The sequence below is a fragment of the Pteropus vampyrus genome, unplaced genomic scaffold (assembly GCF_000151845.1).
Source record: "Pteropus vampyrus isolate Shadow unplaced genomic scaffold, Pvam_2.0 Scaffold45, whole genome shotgun sequence".
Classification (NCBI taxonomy): Eukaryota; Metazoa; Chordata; class Mammalia; order Chiroptera; family Pteropodidae; genus Pteropus; species Pteropus vampyrus.
This window is the reverse complement of record NW_011888826.1, coordinates 3,694,816-3,712,311: the sequence shown is the minus strand read 5'-3', so window position 1 is coordinate 3,712,311 and position 17,496 is coordinate 3,694,816. Positions and strand designations below refer to the sequence as shown.

Here is a 17,496-nt window from a genome sequence, read left to right as displayed (position 1 = left end):
TTGCTTAACCTTAGTATCTCTGTTCTCTTCACTGTAAAAGAGAGCAACCCTTGCAAGAGTTAAACGCATACAGAGCACTTAGAACTTGCTTGGTTTGTAGGAAGATTCCGTATATATCGCTCTATGATTATAATTATTGCGGTGCTAGTCGTTATTTCCTCAAGCAGTTGTCGTCTGTTTTAATGTAAGTTTTGTAGATGTCCCCATTTAATTTCTGTGTGAAATGATTAAGAATGTTCAAGAATGTGATTATCAAAAATCAAAGATGTGTCATCAGAAATAAAAAAAAATGATCTATTAATTTTTGAAAAGTTGGGTCTGGGAACAGTATACATTTGCTCCAAGAAAAGCCTATTCTAATGGTAAAGCCTGGACTACAGTGCGGGAAACTTCCGTACTTGATCCTAATGTTGCCTATTTTATTAGCTACCTATGCAACCTTGAATAAAGCGCTATGAAATAATAATAACTGTATCTGCTTGACTCAGAGGGACAGTATAACAATCAGGTGAAAATGTATAAAGTCTTTTATTGTGTTGTGATGTTATTTTATATTATTGAAAAACTACCTAATGGAAAGCAAATTTCTATTATGAGATCGTCAAGGGAGTTCATATAATAGAAAAATGACTAGACTGAGAATCTAAAGTCTTGGTTTACTAGTCATATAATATTGGGCAAGTTAAGACTCAAAGACCTTACATCTATAACTATAAAGCTATCCTAGTAACCTGTGACCCATCTATAGCTCACATTAGATTATATGGAAGAAAATGCCCTGTAAATTACAAATATTCTTGTTAATATGGAACACATTTGCTATTTATGTAATGTAAAAATTCAATGATTTTAGAAGTTGTTGCTATGATATGTATCTTGGGGAATTAACGTCTCGAGGGCAAATCCCCTTGTACTAAATATGTCACGTGTATTGCAATTGCTGTGATAATATAATGAATTTATCTGTTACCTTTTTTCTTTTTAGGACGTTCCTTTCTTTAGTAAATCAACATGGAAGCGATTTGGGACACCAGCTTAACTTTGGGAAAACTTCTATATTATTTTCTAGACTCTTCAGTTTACAAGATAATTCCTAAGAGAAAAAAGAATGTTGCTGGAGAGATTGTACTTATAACGGGAGCCGGAAGTGGAATCGGGAGGCAAACAGCCATAATATTTGCCAGCCTTGGAGCCACTGTAGTTCTGTGGGGCATTAATGAAGAAGACAATATGGAAACGTGTAGACTGGCCAAAGAAAAAGGTGGCGTGAAAGTATTTGCCTATAAATGTGATTGTAGCAACAGGCAAGAGATCTATAGAGTTGCTGATCAGGTAAGCTGCTTGGTGTCCTTCTTAGACTCTATGCCCAAGAAAAGTACTGCATCTGATAGATGCTTTTACAAAGACAGGAAGAGAAAAAGTTGTTTGGCTTCCCCCAAGATCTCTCTGTGCCTCTTGCTTGATCTTGCATGTCAGGCATCTAACTCTGTAGCCTCCAAGGAAGGCCATGGAATAAAACAATGCAAGTGGGAATCCGATAAGCCTTCCAAGTCGATGCCTGACAGCTTTTCTTAGTGATTCATTTACTACCAAGGGATCAGGAGAAACCAGGACTAGTCCTGGTTCTGTTGATTTTTGGTTGTACAATTTTTACCAAGTTACCTGCCCTCTCTAGTGACCACTGGGTTTTTCTTAAATATTCAAGAATGTCTCACACCAGAGATTCTACCTCTTTCCCGGCCCTGTTGCTCCCCCACGATTGGTCTACAGTAGAGAGCTTGCTCATGCTGATTTCCTCCTCATGCTGGTGGAATGTTCTTCTTTATAAGTTAGCCTCTCCTAGATGTCTTCCTCTGTCTCACCTCTTCCCACAGTAGAGAAGTCTAATCCCTCAGTGCAACCTCAGCTCAGCAATATTAATCCTTCCTTTCATAGACTGCTCCACTTGACTATGTCAGGAGCAATATTTGCCTAATATGTCTCAATCATATCTGGAAGGCTCCAACACAAAGCACTGCATGGACTAGGAATTATTAAGTCAGGGCAGGAAGTGCTTCCTGTTCGGAAACAAAGAAAGAGATTGCTGTATTGGCACGAAAGATCCAATTCAGGGCAAACAAAAGTCTTCAACCATTATTTAAACATGCCTCAAGCTTTGCCCCTGGGTCAGCTTAGTCAGTGTCACCTACAAAGCCATAATTTGAGACAAAATGGTGAAAGAGAGAAAACGATCTCTGTGGTGTTTCTTGGAGCACGCTGATGTCTAAGTAGGGCTGGTGGTATATTGTGGATTATGCAAGCAGGCGAGGTGGGCAGAGCAGAAGGGAAGGGTAAAGGAAAATGCTGTAGCACAGCTGTGGACCTCAGGGAAACATCAGCCTCAGATAGGAATTTGGAGAAAAGTCCACAGGCTCACAGAGTTCTCTGGGCAGTAAGCCAGACACATCTGTGTTTGGGACGTCTTCGTGCCAAGCACTGTTCAGGCTCTAGGGGGATGGGATGTGCTCCTGCCATCTAACTCACAGAAGAGTCAGGAGGAGCTATATACAGAAATAACTGTCAGACACATCATGCTGAGGAAGGACCTAACAGCCATCTGAAGAAAGACACTTGGAGGCACGAAGGGTGACAGAATCAAATGTCACTTATGCAACACTTGGCATTAGCAGCTGGCAGGAAAGGCTTAGTAGCATAACAAATAGGCGGAGAAAAGATGTTGCAATATTAGGTCATCTCTAAACAAAAAAATTAAGATCCTTTAAATAACAGTGTTTTTTAATGTAATTGATCATAAAGTTACTTTAAAATGGTTGATTTTCTACATGTAAGATCAAATATCTGGTTTTAAAAAACTACCTGAATGAGGGGAAAAATGATGGCCTGGAAAAAGAAATATGAAAATGTATTACCTCAAGTGAATTAATGTTTGCCTTACTTCTGTCCAGGTTAAAAAAGAGGTTGGCGATGTGACCATTCTCATTAACAACGCTGGAATTGTTGTGGGAAAGCTGTTTCTCGACATTCCAGATGAGATGGTGGAAAAATCATTTCTTGTAAACGTCCTGTCTCATTTCTGGGTAAATCTTCATTCTTTTTCATTTTCTTTTGTTGATAAGTATGAAAACTCCATGTATTTCTATAAACCACTGTTCAGCCATTTATCTATACCATTCATGAGTTTCCCATCGATAGACTAATGACCTCTCATCTTGTCCAGGTTTTACCTTGACACACACTCAGCTTAGTTTTCCCTGTTCTTGTCCTCTTCCAAACTCTCAGGTAGGGTCCTTCCCTCTCCCCTCTCTAGTTTGGTCTCAAGACTTATTAGGCTATTCAGAAATCTTCCTACTAAAATACGAACAGACTGTGACAGCCATTATACAAAAGAGATGTAATTTGTTCTCGAATGAAAGAGGAGCTTGTGCAGAAAGAAAGTGGCTATTTTTAGAGTGGTGGTTTATGTGCATATATGACTGGGCATCATAACAAAGGAAGTAAGCTCTTACTAGATGCCATGGACTACTCAGTTCTTTTCCTGTACATGGTGGCTATGGTGCCATTTTCATTCTCATTTTACAAATAAGGAAACTGAGGCTCACAGGGTTTAAACAACTTACCCACGGTCCTGCAACTGCTACGTGATGGCCCAAGCTTACAGACACAAGAGAGTAGCAACAGAGAAGGGAAAGACGCTATATAGAAGGAGAATTAGTAAATTTAAAACTCTAAAGCAAGGGAACCAAAACCAAGAAATGTACCTACCAAGTCCTGCCTGCAGTATTTCTAATTATGACAGGTTTCCTTTTTCTCAAGGTCTCCCAACACTGCCAAGGTTCCTGGCCTGCCAGGAAATGACCTTCCTTAATACCTGTAAGGCTAGGAGGGATCCTGTAAGCCACAGAACAAGTATTGGTCCAGTTCCTGGGAGGGCACCTTAGTAGGCATTTGTTGCACATATGAACTCTAACCACTGTCCCTGAAATGTGGGCTTGTCACACATGATTCAATGAAAATTATTCTTATATATGACACACTTGTGCTCTGGTTGTGCTCACGATCTCTTCAATTATATCCTGGTAAGAATAAAACCTGGTTCTTATGGAACTTATAAAAATAAGTACATGACCATGAAAGAGGAAGGATCTCAGTAGCAATCACTGCACTAGAATCTGCCTACTGCCCTAAGTAGAATGTGGACAAGGACAATTAATATTTTTCATGTTATCTATAAAAATGGCATGTTTATGGATTTATGGTAGTTAGGATAACTGATTCTTTCCATATATTTCTCTAAGCTTAATCCATTAGGAAGATAGTCATCTGAAACCCAAGTTCAGAATGAGAATCATCATCATCGTCACATTTCTCTGATGATTTGTTAGTTTATAATCCACATTAAAATTCCCCATAAGATACTTTTCCAGAATTCTGAGGCTAACAGTTGAAATGAGATAACTTTTAGAGTTTCATTGCAGCTTGCCTAAGTATAGCTTCCTTAATTGAGGATTAGAAATAGATCACAAAGGAAAAGGACTTCTTCATTAACCCATCAGAAAATAGAACACTGAGCACATTTAAGTTTCCCTTCTTGTTTCTATCATCCAGCCCTATATAATTATTTCTGTTCTGTTCCTGGTCAGAATCTCCCTAGTGACATGCCTCGGCCCCTGGCGTGGCCTTAGAGGATGCCCTCACAGTGGCAGTGTCAGTTCACACCAGTCAAGCCTGTACCAATGATCCGGCTTCCTTGGCACAGTCCTTTCCACTGTGACCTTTGGAGTGTCCTGCTGTACTGTGTCTACCACAGACACGATTTTTGGCTTATAGCACCAGAGCCTTCAGACACAATAGGGGAGTCCAGAAACTCCCTATTGAGGACAAAACTGAATGGATCTGATTAAGTCCAGTAACCAGAAATATCAATTAGAGAAAGTAGAAATCTCTATAGGGGCATTATACCTATTTCATAGGGATTTGGTTAATTATCACAGTGAGAGCTCTAACAAATTCCCAGAGCCCTTCTCTCCATCCTGGCAAGTATACAATCTCTGATAAAACATATTTGTATTAAGAAATTTACTCAGGAAAGGTTGAATATCCTTTTTGATCTGACAGCTCTCCCCACATTTCTTTAGGGAAGATCCTAAAACAAGGTTCGGCTAATGAAGAAATGAGGTACATTCCAAATACACCTTGTTGTTCCTAGCATCCCTACTGCTGACTGCCATGTCATAGAATTCAGCAAAGGGGATAGGCTTTAGGTGCTTTGGCCACCTAAGAAGTTCCAAAGATGACGTTGAATGCAATAGTTTTATTTATTTTCTAAACAAAAACATAGCTGAATGGTTGCATTGATACCTTAATAGCTAGAGTGACAATACAGAGTTTTTTAATAAACCTAACGGAAGGTAACAATATAATTAATAAGAAACCTAATAGCTTTCAGATGTGACAAATTTTTGTCCTTTGTTTTAACAATTCCATAGCATGACAAAAGGTAGTTCAAGGGCTCAGAATATTATGACAAGAATCTCCACTCTCTGGGAAGATTACACAAAAGTAAAGAATAGCCTTTTAATACCAATTGTTTACAGCAGACTGAATATTCCAAAGCCAATTTTAAGTTTCTGGGTCCCTCATCTTTATCACACATACATTTATTTTGCTTATTAATTTTAATATGCATTAATATATGTATGATCTTAAACACAAAAAATATATACATAGCTATATAACAGTATCATAAGCAGCTTTCAATCATAATGGTAAAATATAATTAACCTTGTCATCATATTAGAAGGTATGGTATATATCATGTGAAACTTACCTTCTCAGTTCAAGCTTTACAAAACAAGTCAAAACTGTGCTAGCTGACTTCATACCTTTGCTTTATAAATTTTAATTTTTAAAAAAACTTTATGGATAACCAAAGATTTCTCATAAATTTATTCAACTTGATATTATCCTAAAGTCTTCAAGTCATTTAAGTGGACACTAGAGAGTAGCACAATCACTGGAGATATTAAAATGTTGTCAAAAAGATGACATCGAAAAATTATAAAAGACAGTGCTGAAAAACAATAACCAGCTTTTGCTTTTCCAACTAGTCTGCACTCATGACTGATGCAACAATATTTTTTTAATTTTTGAAAACCAAAGATGTCACCACAAGGGACAAACATATAAAATGCTATCGCACCTGAACATGAAATGTCAAAAGAGGCCAGTTGTCTTGTATCTAAGCGGAGACCCACCAGTCAATTCTGTAGGTCTGGAACAAGGTTAGTGACACCCAAAAGATCTCAAAAGAAAAGATGACATTCTTTGATCCAGTAGCTGCTCTCTGCTCTACTGGGTCCTTGTAAGCACATCTTGGCAGATTCTCTAAAACTCTTAATACAAAATTCTGACATCATTAAAACTGTAAATCTCATAGAAATAGATGGTGAGCATTGTCTGTCAAGGTTTTATTTAACTCATTTACGGGGGAACCAACCAAATACCATAGCTGATAAAGTGGTGATATGAGGAGTTTGGATTTATATAGTCAACGAAAAGGAATGCTGAAATAAGATCACTAAATCTTACCTCTGGGATTATTTTTTCCATCAGTTTTCTACATGTTAACCTCTAATTTTATAGGATTGTGAAACATCTAGGTCCTAATATTCAGTTAAACAAAGTTACATTGCCCAAGAGAGCTAGATAAACCTCAAGCAAGATTAGGAAATGCTCTAGTATGTTGAAAGTCACACAATCATCTCTTTCTTCCCTTATTTCCAAGTTTTGATTATTTCTGAACAGAGGTTAGATAAGAGAATTCAGTATCAGGGGGAAAGAGAATGGAAAATTTCCTTGAGAGAACCTAAGAATCACAGGAGTAAGAGAACTGGGACTTTTTCATGGCCTGGGAACTTAGAATACTAAATTAATATCTTACTTGAGGATGAATAAGTGAATTTTACCAAAATAGATAAAAATATATCTAAGTCACTGTAGACAATTCCAAAGCATGTTATTTACTACAGCACGTTTTTCTTGCATTGAAATTTATCCCTTTCCTTGAGCAGTTTTTTCCATTCTGCCAGTCCATCGGCGTGAGGAGGAATCTTGTTCATAGTAAAGCCAAGAAAGTGGATGTGATTAAATTTTAATACAAATTACTGAAAATTACATAGAAGAGCTCAGTATACTGGAAAAACTAGACTTTAAGGGTTTTTTTAAGCAAACTATAAATGTAAAATGTTGATTTAATTCGATTGGTATAGTTAACTTAAAAGGAAAACCAAGTCAAATAGTATTTCTTATAGATTAACACATAATAAATTTTAAAATCCTTGAGAACAGTGACTACATGGTACCTGTGACTATTTTGTACTGCTACAGAATTTAACACATCATAATTGTTAAATATTTATTAAATGAATCTATAAATCCATCAAATACTTATTGAGCAAATAACATAATAAATTAATTAAATAGTGACACAGTATATTTACGTCTTCCAGACTTATAAGGCCTTCCTTCCTGCCATGATAAAAGCTAACCATGGTCACTTGGTCTGTATTTCAAGTGCAGCGGGACTCTTTGGTATTGGTGGACTAACAGGTGAGTACTTAGACACGTGCCTTTTTTTTGCCCAGTTCATGGCACCCAGTAATTAGGACTCTTTCAAGGTATAGAAACACTTCCTGCACCAAGGAGAAATTTCTGGTACATTTGGCCCTATATATAACACCAGCATTCCTTTCCATTCTTCTATTTAAAATAGCAGTGGTAAGGGAAGATATTCTCTTCTTTTTTAAAAACAAAGAGAAGAATGTACCTCTTGGCTCATGAGTCTTCTTAGGCTGAGAGAAACTAAAATAATCTTCATCTCATTGTTGGATATATAGTATGGAGATATAGGAGTAAAGTGTCCACAAAAATAACTTTAACAGTGATGTTTTGTTTCCAAGAATAAACCAGAGAAAAGGGAGTTTCAATTTTTTAAATAATTCTAAAAATTAACTTTCAAATTCTATTACTAACAGCATTTCACTTTGTTTCAGAATATTCTTCAAACAAATTTGCAGCTTTTGGCTTGACAGAAGCTCTCCTCTTTGAATTAAAAATGATAAATAAAAGTAAAATTAATACCACCATTGTTTGCCCATTTTTTGTGAATACTGGAATGTTTGATGGTGTTACAATCAAGTAAGTGAACTCTTACAGTAACCTTTGTTCTTATAATAATCTTCCAACATATGTCAATTATCATCTTTTCATTCTGAAGTTTTGAAATATGAACAGCAAAATAAAATAATTAGAATGCCAATCAGTAAAAAAAAATCCCATATATACTAAGTTCATGAATTTATTCAACTTAAAGATAATAACATAGTTATAAAGTTTATGATATGGTTAAAACATAAACCTAATTGCTAATTAGAATTATTATAACAGAAAAATTGGTAGTAAAAAGTTATTAAAATATTTAGCACCATAGTATTCAGAAGATAATTTCTTTCCTAACAAGTATACTAAAATAAAAATAATTCAAAAGATAAAATAGCTTGTAAGATTGATTAATATATGTGGGGAAGAATTGCTGGGGGGGAGGTGTATTTTGATATAAAGGTTACATTTGGCAGAACAGTCCAAACTAGAATGCAAATAAAATAAGGGCTTTTGCACAAAGCAGCCAATCAGTAGACTATATTGAAAAGTATAAACATTATCGAGGGCAAGTATAACATTAAAAGTGCTAAAAAGGGCATGGTCGTGATCTAAATGACATGAATCAGTTATATCTGTAGGAAAGAGAGACAGCCAACAGAAAGGCTGGTTAGAAAGAAATAGGGCTTTTTAGAGTCTCATAAAACTATGAAATTAAACAAAGTGCAAAGACAGGTAGTGAAGAGTTGACAGAATATGGAAGAGGGAAAATCTCTCACGAAGAGCCATCTGTTTAGCTGGGCAGAGTTAGCAAAGATGATCATTCAAAATCTTTGGAGATTGATCAAAGGGCATACAACAAATTCAGAAGTATTTATTCAAGAAAATCTATGGAAATTCAGTAATAATCCTGGGAGGCCATGGCATTGGAGCCAGGGACTATACTTTTCCACCCACAGCTCTGCCTTGTAGAATAATTGTTCCAGTGGGCTTGGCAACAAAGTGGAGTGGCAGTTTCCATCTCCCCCGGCTCCCTGGGGTAGAAAAACTATTCTGGTTAATTTGGCAGCAAGTGAACATCAGAAGATCTCATTTTCTGTTGAAGGCCAATATTGAGTGGATAGACTCAGCCAGACAGTATTTGTTCCTCCAGCCCCACCTCCCACTAGGTAAGAAAGCTCTGGAAGAAGCTGTTGGTGAAGAGAGCAATTCTTCTTTCAAGAACAGCTCTTTATTGTTGGAGAGACGCACCAGTAATTTCAGCAGTCAAGTGGCAGGTCCCGTATCTCCCATCTAATTATGGTAGAAGATTTATTTGGGGTAGATTCACCAGACAGTAAATATTGGAAGATCTCAATCTCTGAGGCTCTGCACTGTAGAAGATCCATACAGGGTGGTGGCAGCAGCCAGGTGGTGACACTATACTGCTCTATAGAAACAATTCAGGTGGGGCCACTAGTGAAGAAGAGTGAGTTTCTCATCACATCCTACTCCTGCTTCACTGCACCAAGGTTCTGCCAGGTGAGGATCGAAGAGTGTAATTTTCACAACCATATGAAGTACATACTATTATTTACCTGAATTTAATAGATGAGTGAACTGAGGCATGGAATTATTAAGTAACTCACTCAAGGCTATACAGTCAAAAGAACTGGATTCCAGATTTTCACCCAGGTGGTTTGGTTATAGATAGAGTCTGTATTCTTAAATACTATGCTAAACATATAATATATAAAAATAAAAAGCAAAGAAATAGGGAGACAATATTTTTAACATATATAAAATAGAATTATCAGCCTTAGTATATAAAGAGATAGATAAGATAGAGACAGAATGATAAAAGCTAATAAGCATATGTAAAATCTCTACCTGAATGATGAGACTTTAATATATATAAAGTTTTACCATTCATATTGGCAAAAAAAAAAAAAAATCTTAAAACAGTAATATTTAGTGTTGGCCAGATATAAAGAAAATTTCCACATTCATAAACCATGAGAATGCTAAGTATTCCTCATTTTTGGAAGATTTGTGGCCTTTGAAATGGCCTATAAGTTGCTATATGTGGCCCTAGCAACTTTACAATTAAGATTTATTTACTAAGCCCAAGGAAATAAGTGTGGCTGTATACTGAGATTTATCTACATGGATGATCATTAGAAAACTGCTTTTTATCCCATTTTTATTGAGATATAATTGACATATAACATTGTATTAGTTTAAGGCATATAACATAACAATTTGGTATATGTTTATATTGTGAAATGATTACCACAATAAAGTTAGTTAATATCCATCACCTCACATAGTTATAATTTTGTTTTCTCGTGATGAGAACTTTTAAGGTATACTCTTTTAGTAAGTTTCAAATATACCATACCATATTGTTAACTATGGTATACATAGTTATACATAACATCTCTAAAACTTATTAATATTATGACTGGAAGTTTGTACTTTTTGACCATCTTCACCCATTTCCCCCACCTTCCTCCCCCACCTTCCACCCCCATCTCTGGCAATCCCCAGTCTGTTCTGTTTCTATTGGTTTGTTTCTTTAATAGTCCAGATATACTTGCGATCGTACAGTTTTTGTCCCTGACTTATTTCACTTAGCATGATGCCCTCAAGAACCATCCATGCAAATGGCAGGATTTCCCCTTTTTATAGTTGAATAATATTCCACTGTATGTGGCTGCACCAATTTACATTCCCACAAACAATGCACAAAAGTTCTCTTTTTTCAACGTCTTTGCCAACACTTGTTATCTCTCTTCTTTTTAATTATAGCCATTCTAATGAATGTGATATCTCATGTGGTTTTGCTTTGTGTTTCCCTGATGAGTGATCTGGAGCACCTTTCTATGTACCTGTTGGCCATTTGTATGTCATCTTTGGAAAAATGTCTATTCAGTCCCTCCACCCATTTTTTAACCAGATTGTTTGGGGTTTTTTGCTATTGAGTTGTGTCAGTTCTTTCTACATTTTGGATATTAACCCCTTATCAGACATGATTTGCAAGTATTTTCTCCTATTCCATCAGTTACTTTTTCATTGTTTATGGTTTTCTTTTGATTTGCAGAGCTTTTTAGTTTGGAGAAGTCCCATCTGTCGATTTTTGCTTTTGTTGCCTTTGCTTTTGGTGTCAAGTCCAAAAATTCCTTGCCAAGACCAATGTCAAGCAGCTTGCCTTGTATGCATTCTTCTGAAAGTTGCATGGTTTTAGGTCTTACTTTCAAATCTTTATTTTGAATTGATTTTGTGTATGATGTAGGATAGGGGTCCAGTTTTCCCAGCACAATTTATTGAAGAAACTGTCTCTTCCCCATAGTATATTTTTTGCACCTTTGTTGTAAATTGACCACATATGCACAGGTTTATTTATGAGTTCTCTATTCTGTTCCACTAATCGGTGTGTCTGTTTTTATGCAAGCGCTATACTGTTTTATGAAAGCACTATACTATGGCTTTGTAATATCGTTTGAAACTAGGAAGTATGGGTGCTTCCAGCTTTGTTCTTTCTCAAGATTGTTGTGACTATTCAGGGTCTTTTGTGGTTCCATACAAATTTTAGGATTGTTTGCTCTATTTCTGTGAAAACTGACATTTGCAATTTTTATAGGGATCGCACTGAGTCTGTAATTGGCTTTGGGTAATATAGACATTTTAACAATATTCTTCCAATCCATGAGCACAGAATACCTTTCCATTTATTTGTGTCTTCTTCGATTTCTTTCATCACTGTCTTATAGTTTTCAGTGTACTGGTCTTTCACCTCCTTGGATAAATTTATTCCTAGGAATTTTATTCTTTTGATACAATTATAAATAGAATTGTTTTCTTAATTTCTCTTTCTGATTGTTTTTAGTTTGAGTATAGAAGTACAACTGGATTTTGTATATTGATTTTGTATCCTTCAACTTTACTGATTTTGTTTATTAGTTCTAACATTAGTTTTTTTCATGGAGTCTTTAGGGTTTTCTATTTATACCATGTCATCTGATATTAGAGACAGTTTTACTTACTTCTCTCCTTCTATTTTGGATGCCTTTTATTTCTTTTTCTTGCCTAATTGTTCTGGCTAGGACTTCCATTGCTTTGTTGAATAAATGTGGCAGGAGTAGCCATTCTTGTCTTGTTCCTGATCTCAGAGGAAAAGCTGTCAGCTTTTCATCATTGAGTATATTAGGTGTGGGTTTGTCATATCTGGCCTTTATCATATTGAGGTAAGTTCTCTCTTCAAAATTTAATTTCTTTACTTCTTTGTTTCTAACATTATTATTAAAATAACAATATGAGTAAGAATTAATAATGTCATTAAGTTCTATAAAATAAGTTGTTATGAGGGAGATAAGGGACATATAATTTAAAATGGAGTGAGGTGGTCAGTGATAGGCTCTCAGAGGAAGTAACATCGAAATTGAGACCCACAGAACAAGTAGGAATCAACCAGGTAAAGAGTAAGGCAGTTCCTCTGGGATAGCAGCTCTGGCTCCATTTTAAAATAGCTCCATTTATTATTTTTTTATATTGTTAATCAGGTGCCAGCACACCACTGTTTATTATACTTTTCTACTTTTGTTTCATTGAAATTCTTCATAATATTTTAAAGAAAATAATAAATAAATAAATCTCTATTAGTCGAGGGAATGGCTATAAAGGAAAAATGTGGTAGTACCGGAAATAAACCTATAGAAAATTTGAAGAAAGTGCATCTACAAAAAAAAAAAAAAACCACATCTAAACAGGAGAGTTAGAAAAGAAACTATATCTGGTCAGAGAAGACAGCTATGAGGAACAGGAAGAATTTCAAACGATGAAAGCAAAATGACACCTTTGCATTTGGTAAGAAACTTTTTCTGACAACTTAACATTAGCCTCTACAGAATGGTAATTTGAAAGCTAGATTGTCAAGACTACAGAATGAATGTGACCAGCCAAGTGGTAGTGGCATGGTAGCCAAGGAAGGCAGTGATATTAAATGATGGCTTTTGTAAACTTAGAGTCCCTATGTACATAAAAGCTAAAAACAAAGTCTCCAGAAAAATAAAATCAATAATCCTAAAATGGTAGGGGATGAAAGAAACAAAGATGTATAGCTTTTATTATTTCCAGCCTTATTGAGATATAATTGATATAACATTGTATGAATTTAACATGTACAAATATGTTGATCTGATATTTATATATTGCAAAATGATTACCACCATAGCATTAGCTAAGACCTTCATCCCATCACATAATTGCTATTTCTTTTTTGTGATGAGAATGTTTAAGATCTACTCTCTTAGCAACAATTAAAGTATATAAGTACAGTATTATTGACTATAATCACCATGATGTACATTAGATCCCCAGAATTCGTTAACCTTATAACTGTAAGTTTGTACCCTTTGATCAACATCTCCCCATCTCCCCATTCCCCCAGCCCCTAGTAACCACCACTCTACTCTTTTCCTGAATTTGGCTTTTTCAGATTCCACACATAAGTGATATCATACAGTATTTGTCTTTCTCTATCTGATTATTTCACTTTGCATAATGTCCTCAAGTTTTATCCAAGTTGTCACAAACGGCAAGATTTCCCTTTTTCTCATGGCTGAATAATATTCCACATATTCTTCATCCATTCATCAGCTGATAGACATTTAGGCTCTTTCCGTATCTTGGATATTGTGAATAATGTTGCAGTGAACGTGGTAGTGCAGTTATCTCTACAAGATCCTGATTTCACTTCCATTGTACATATACCCAGAAATGAGATTGCTGGATCAGATGATAGTTCTGTTTTTAATTTTTTGAGAAATCTTTACATGGTCTTCCATGGCAGCCATATCAATTTGCATTTCTATCAACAGTGTACAAGGGTTCCCCTTTCTCCATGCCCTTGCCAATGCTTATTATTGCTTGCCTTTTTGATGACAGCCATTCTAACAGGTGTGAGGTGATATTTTATTGTGGATTTGCTCTGCATTTTCCCAATGATTAGTGATATTGAGCATCTTTTCATGTTGGCCATTTGTATATTTTCCTTGGAAAATTCTTTTAATAAATGGTGGAGCCCTTTAGGACACAGTTCTAGGGAATTTTTAGGAGTATAAAATATAAAGACTAATTACCAACATTTAATCATGGGAAATTGATCAGAAATCAGGTGAGACAGACAAAATTTCTTGAGGCAGTGTGGTTCAAGTAATAGAAGAGCATAATATAAAGGTATAAAATGACAAAGTAATGCCTTATGGGAGCTTTATTTATATATGCTCATCTCATTAATTTCACAAACATCTACTTCTGCTTACTGTACAATGGTCTGCTTAAAATACATATTACATATGCTTGATTTTTTTTTTGGAAAAATTTTTTTGCAAGGTTATTTCTTAATAGTACACAATCGATGTTTGGGGTGAAGAAGAGGGAAGAAAAATACAAAACAAAAATCTAAAAGCAATTTCTTCCAAATGTTCAGACCATCACACAGCAAAAAATCAGTAATGGTGGGGAGTGCACTTTAGGAAATTAAATGTATTGGCGCTGGTCCCAATACTGGTCATGAGAGAAAACACAAGGCAGTTCCTAATATTTTCATTTTGTTTGGATATTTTCAACTGTTGCTATAACTTCATATCTGCAATAATTAATGCTCATGATGAAAACAAAAAATACCACTCTGACAGTATTACTCTATTTTTATTGCAGGTATCCGTTTCTGTTGCCTCTCCTGGAGCAGGAATATGTGGCCCAAAAGATTGTAAATGCTGTCTTAGAGGAACAAAATTACTTAATAATACCCAAACGTGTGTGGTTTCTAGTGATCCTTAAACAGTAAGTTAATAATAATCTATTATTTTGGTTATTCGTGAACAAACTATGCCATCATTGCTACCTCTTTTGATGGACGACAACTTCATAATTTTTTCATGGTAAAAGGAAGAACTTTAATAGCACAAGTACAATTTATTGAACTATTGCTAGCTATGTCTTGGTTTTTTCAGTCACTGAGAAAACTGTGTAACCATTAGGCCTCATAGAGTACAAATTATTTGCTTCAAGAGAAACGAATAGCACCCACATTATTATTGTTGTTGTTATTATTATTATTGGCGAACTCTTTTAGTTTGATTAATGTAGAATTCTATTTTCTGTTGCCAGAAAAATAGTAAGGATATTTGGCAAGCTCATTATTTCACTTAATGAAAGGGCACCTAAACTGCACACAAGGCAATGCTGAGTTCCAGAGTATTTGTGGATGAATTTAGCCCAGGTCCACTGTCTTCTCTGGAAAGGAAACATAATAACATCTAATATTCATCAGGTGCCTACATGTGTCAGACTCTGTATGACAGCTTCGCATGCATTTTATCACACTTAGGGAATCTGAGGCTTAATGAGAATACGTAATTTGTGCAGGGTTAAGCTGCTAATAAGTGCTGGAACAAAGTTTCAAACCAAAGTTTCAAATCTGTTAGATCTTAAACTCTGACTATCTGCTGTAAGTTACTAGAGAATCAAAAACACAACCAGTGATTCACTATTACAAAATTATGTTATTAATAAATCTAGTACTTTCTTTACTAATTATACCTTGTTCAACATATTTTTATGACATATTGGATTCACTCATGCACTCACTGAACGCGTATGCACATGGGAAACTCTAAGGTTGCGCCTCCTACCCATCCTTACAAGCTGCCCTAAGCTGCCCTATTCCATCCCATCACACCTGTCCCTGTCTTTTGTAGCACTCATCACACCTGTGGCTGCTTGTGCCCTTGCTAGATTGCATGCTCCACGAGAACAGGACCCATTTTCTAAACTGTTGCCAGCTCTATGCTCCAGACTTAGTACAGTACCTAACACAGAATACTGCATGTAATTAACATTTGCCATGTTGAGTTGAGCAGAACTAAGAGGATCTAAGCAGAACTAAGCTGAAAGTACAGTTCCTCTGTCTTCAAGGAACTAAAGCAATGGTTCTCAACCACAGGAATATACTGGAATCACCCAGCAATCGTCTAAAACTGATGCCTGGGCCCTATTCTGAGAAATTCTGCTTTAATCGCTCTAGTTTTCTTTCTCATTTTTGCTACCATGTGTTAGTCTAGTAAATAAGGATATACATAGTATTTCCACAGAACTCAGTGAGTATAATATATGGATAAACTGTGGCATATATGGGGTGTTTCCAAACTCCCTGCATTAAAATGGCACTCACCAGAGGTGACATAGCATTTCTTTGTTTGTTCCTTTTATCTAGTTACAAGTGCACAGTATGAATCAGGATGTCACACTGTGTAACTGGAAAGTCATCTTTGCCAAGAAGTCTCTCTGACTCCTCTTCAAGTATTATGATTTTTTTCCTCTGTTTTTCTCTAGATTATTATCTGTAAGCATGATATCTGTCCTTGTTAAGTTCTTTGGAGTGGATACCTGCATGGATCTTTTCAGAGAGAGAATGAAAGCAAAGGAAGCTGTGACTGAAACCAAGAAGAAACACCAAAACTGAAGGAACACCAAAATAGTTGTAAGGAGAGACTATTTGGAACTCCTCCTAATGCTTATATTGTTCCCGTGAACCATGGATTACTAAGGTGTTCAGAAGTGCCAGCCTTAGGCCTAGGACATGGTTTATACAATGATGATTGTTCTAGCTGTTCAAATTCTGTATGTAGTTTTTCCTGTCATTTTTTAGTTTGGTAAATAAGGACATCACAGCCATTCCAATGAATTCAGTGAATATAACATATTTATAAAAACATTAATGCAAACTGACTTTAATTTTTAAAGACAATATATGATACTTTTAGAAAGGGGTTATAAATAATGACCTTATAAATCAGTGTTTTAGGCTGACAATTTTCCAACATCAGATTTAAAGAAACATATTAGTTTTGTAATTAAGAAAAATAATGTTTATCTTACAAAGTGAAGGCTTATTTATATCTCCTATCAATTCCCACTAGAGTTGGATGATCATATCAAATTCCTTAGCAGAATTTAATCTGCTTATTCAATAAAATAAATCCATAACTAATCATGTTTATTTGCATCTGAATGTGCCAAACAATTCATAACTTTTTTACTCCATAAGAAAAAGCATACGTTAGACTTCTATATACTACTGGTTTGAAAAGGAAACTTATTATCATAATTAAGTCAATAAAAGGTTCATAACATTGATGAACTTGAATACATAATATAAACTCCCTCTTTTAATAAAGTGTATATTCATTTGAATGTGCACCACACATGCCAGCCATTTGGTAAACATCACTAGCAGTAAATTTGGAATTCATTGGGTCTGAAATGTTCTTGAATTTCTGGGTTTGAAATGGTTCT

The 17,496-nt window shown here is 35.5% G+C and overlaps 1 protein-coding gene across 1 annotated transcript; it reads left to right on the top strand.

Annotated features, from left to right (window-relative positions):
* The first annotated feature begins 1,011 nt into the window (after positions 1 to 1,011).
* On the top strand, positions 1,012 to 16,663 carry LOC105291431 (short-chain dehydrogenase/reductase family 16C member 6-like). The gene is made up of 6 exons (XM_011359206.1): positions 1,012 to 1,332; positions 2,946 to 3,077; positions 7,509 to 7,608; positions 8,052 to 8,196; positions 14,857 to 14,982; positions 16,534 to 16,663. The coding sequence occupies exons 1-6, from the start codon at positions 1,012 to 1,014 to the stop codon at positions 16,661 to 16,663; spliced, it is 954 nt and encodes a 317-aa protein (XP_011357508.1).
* The last annotated feature ends 833 nt before the right edge of the window (positions 16,664 to 17,496 follow it).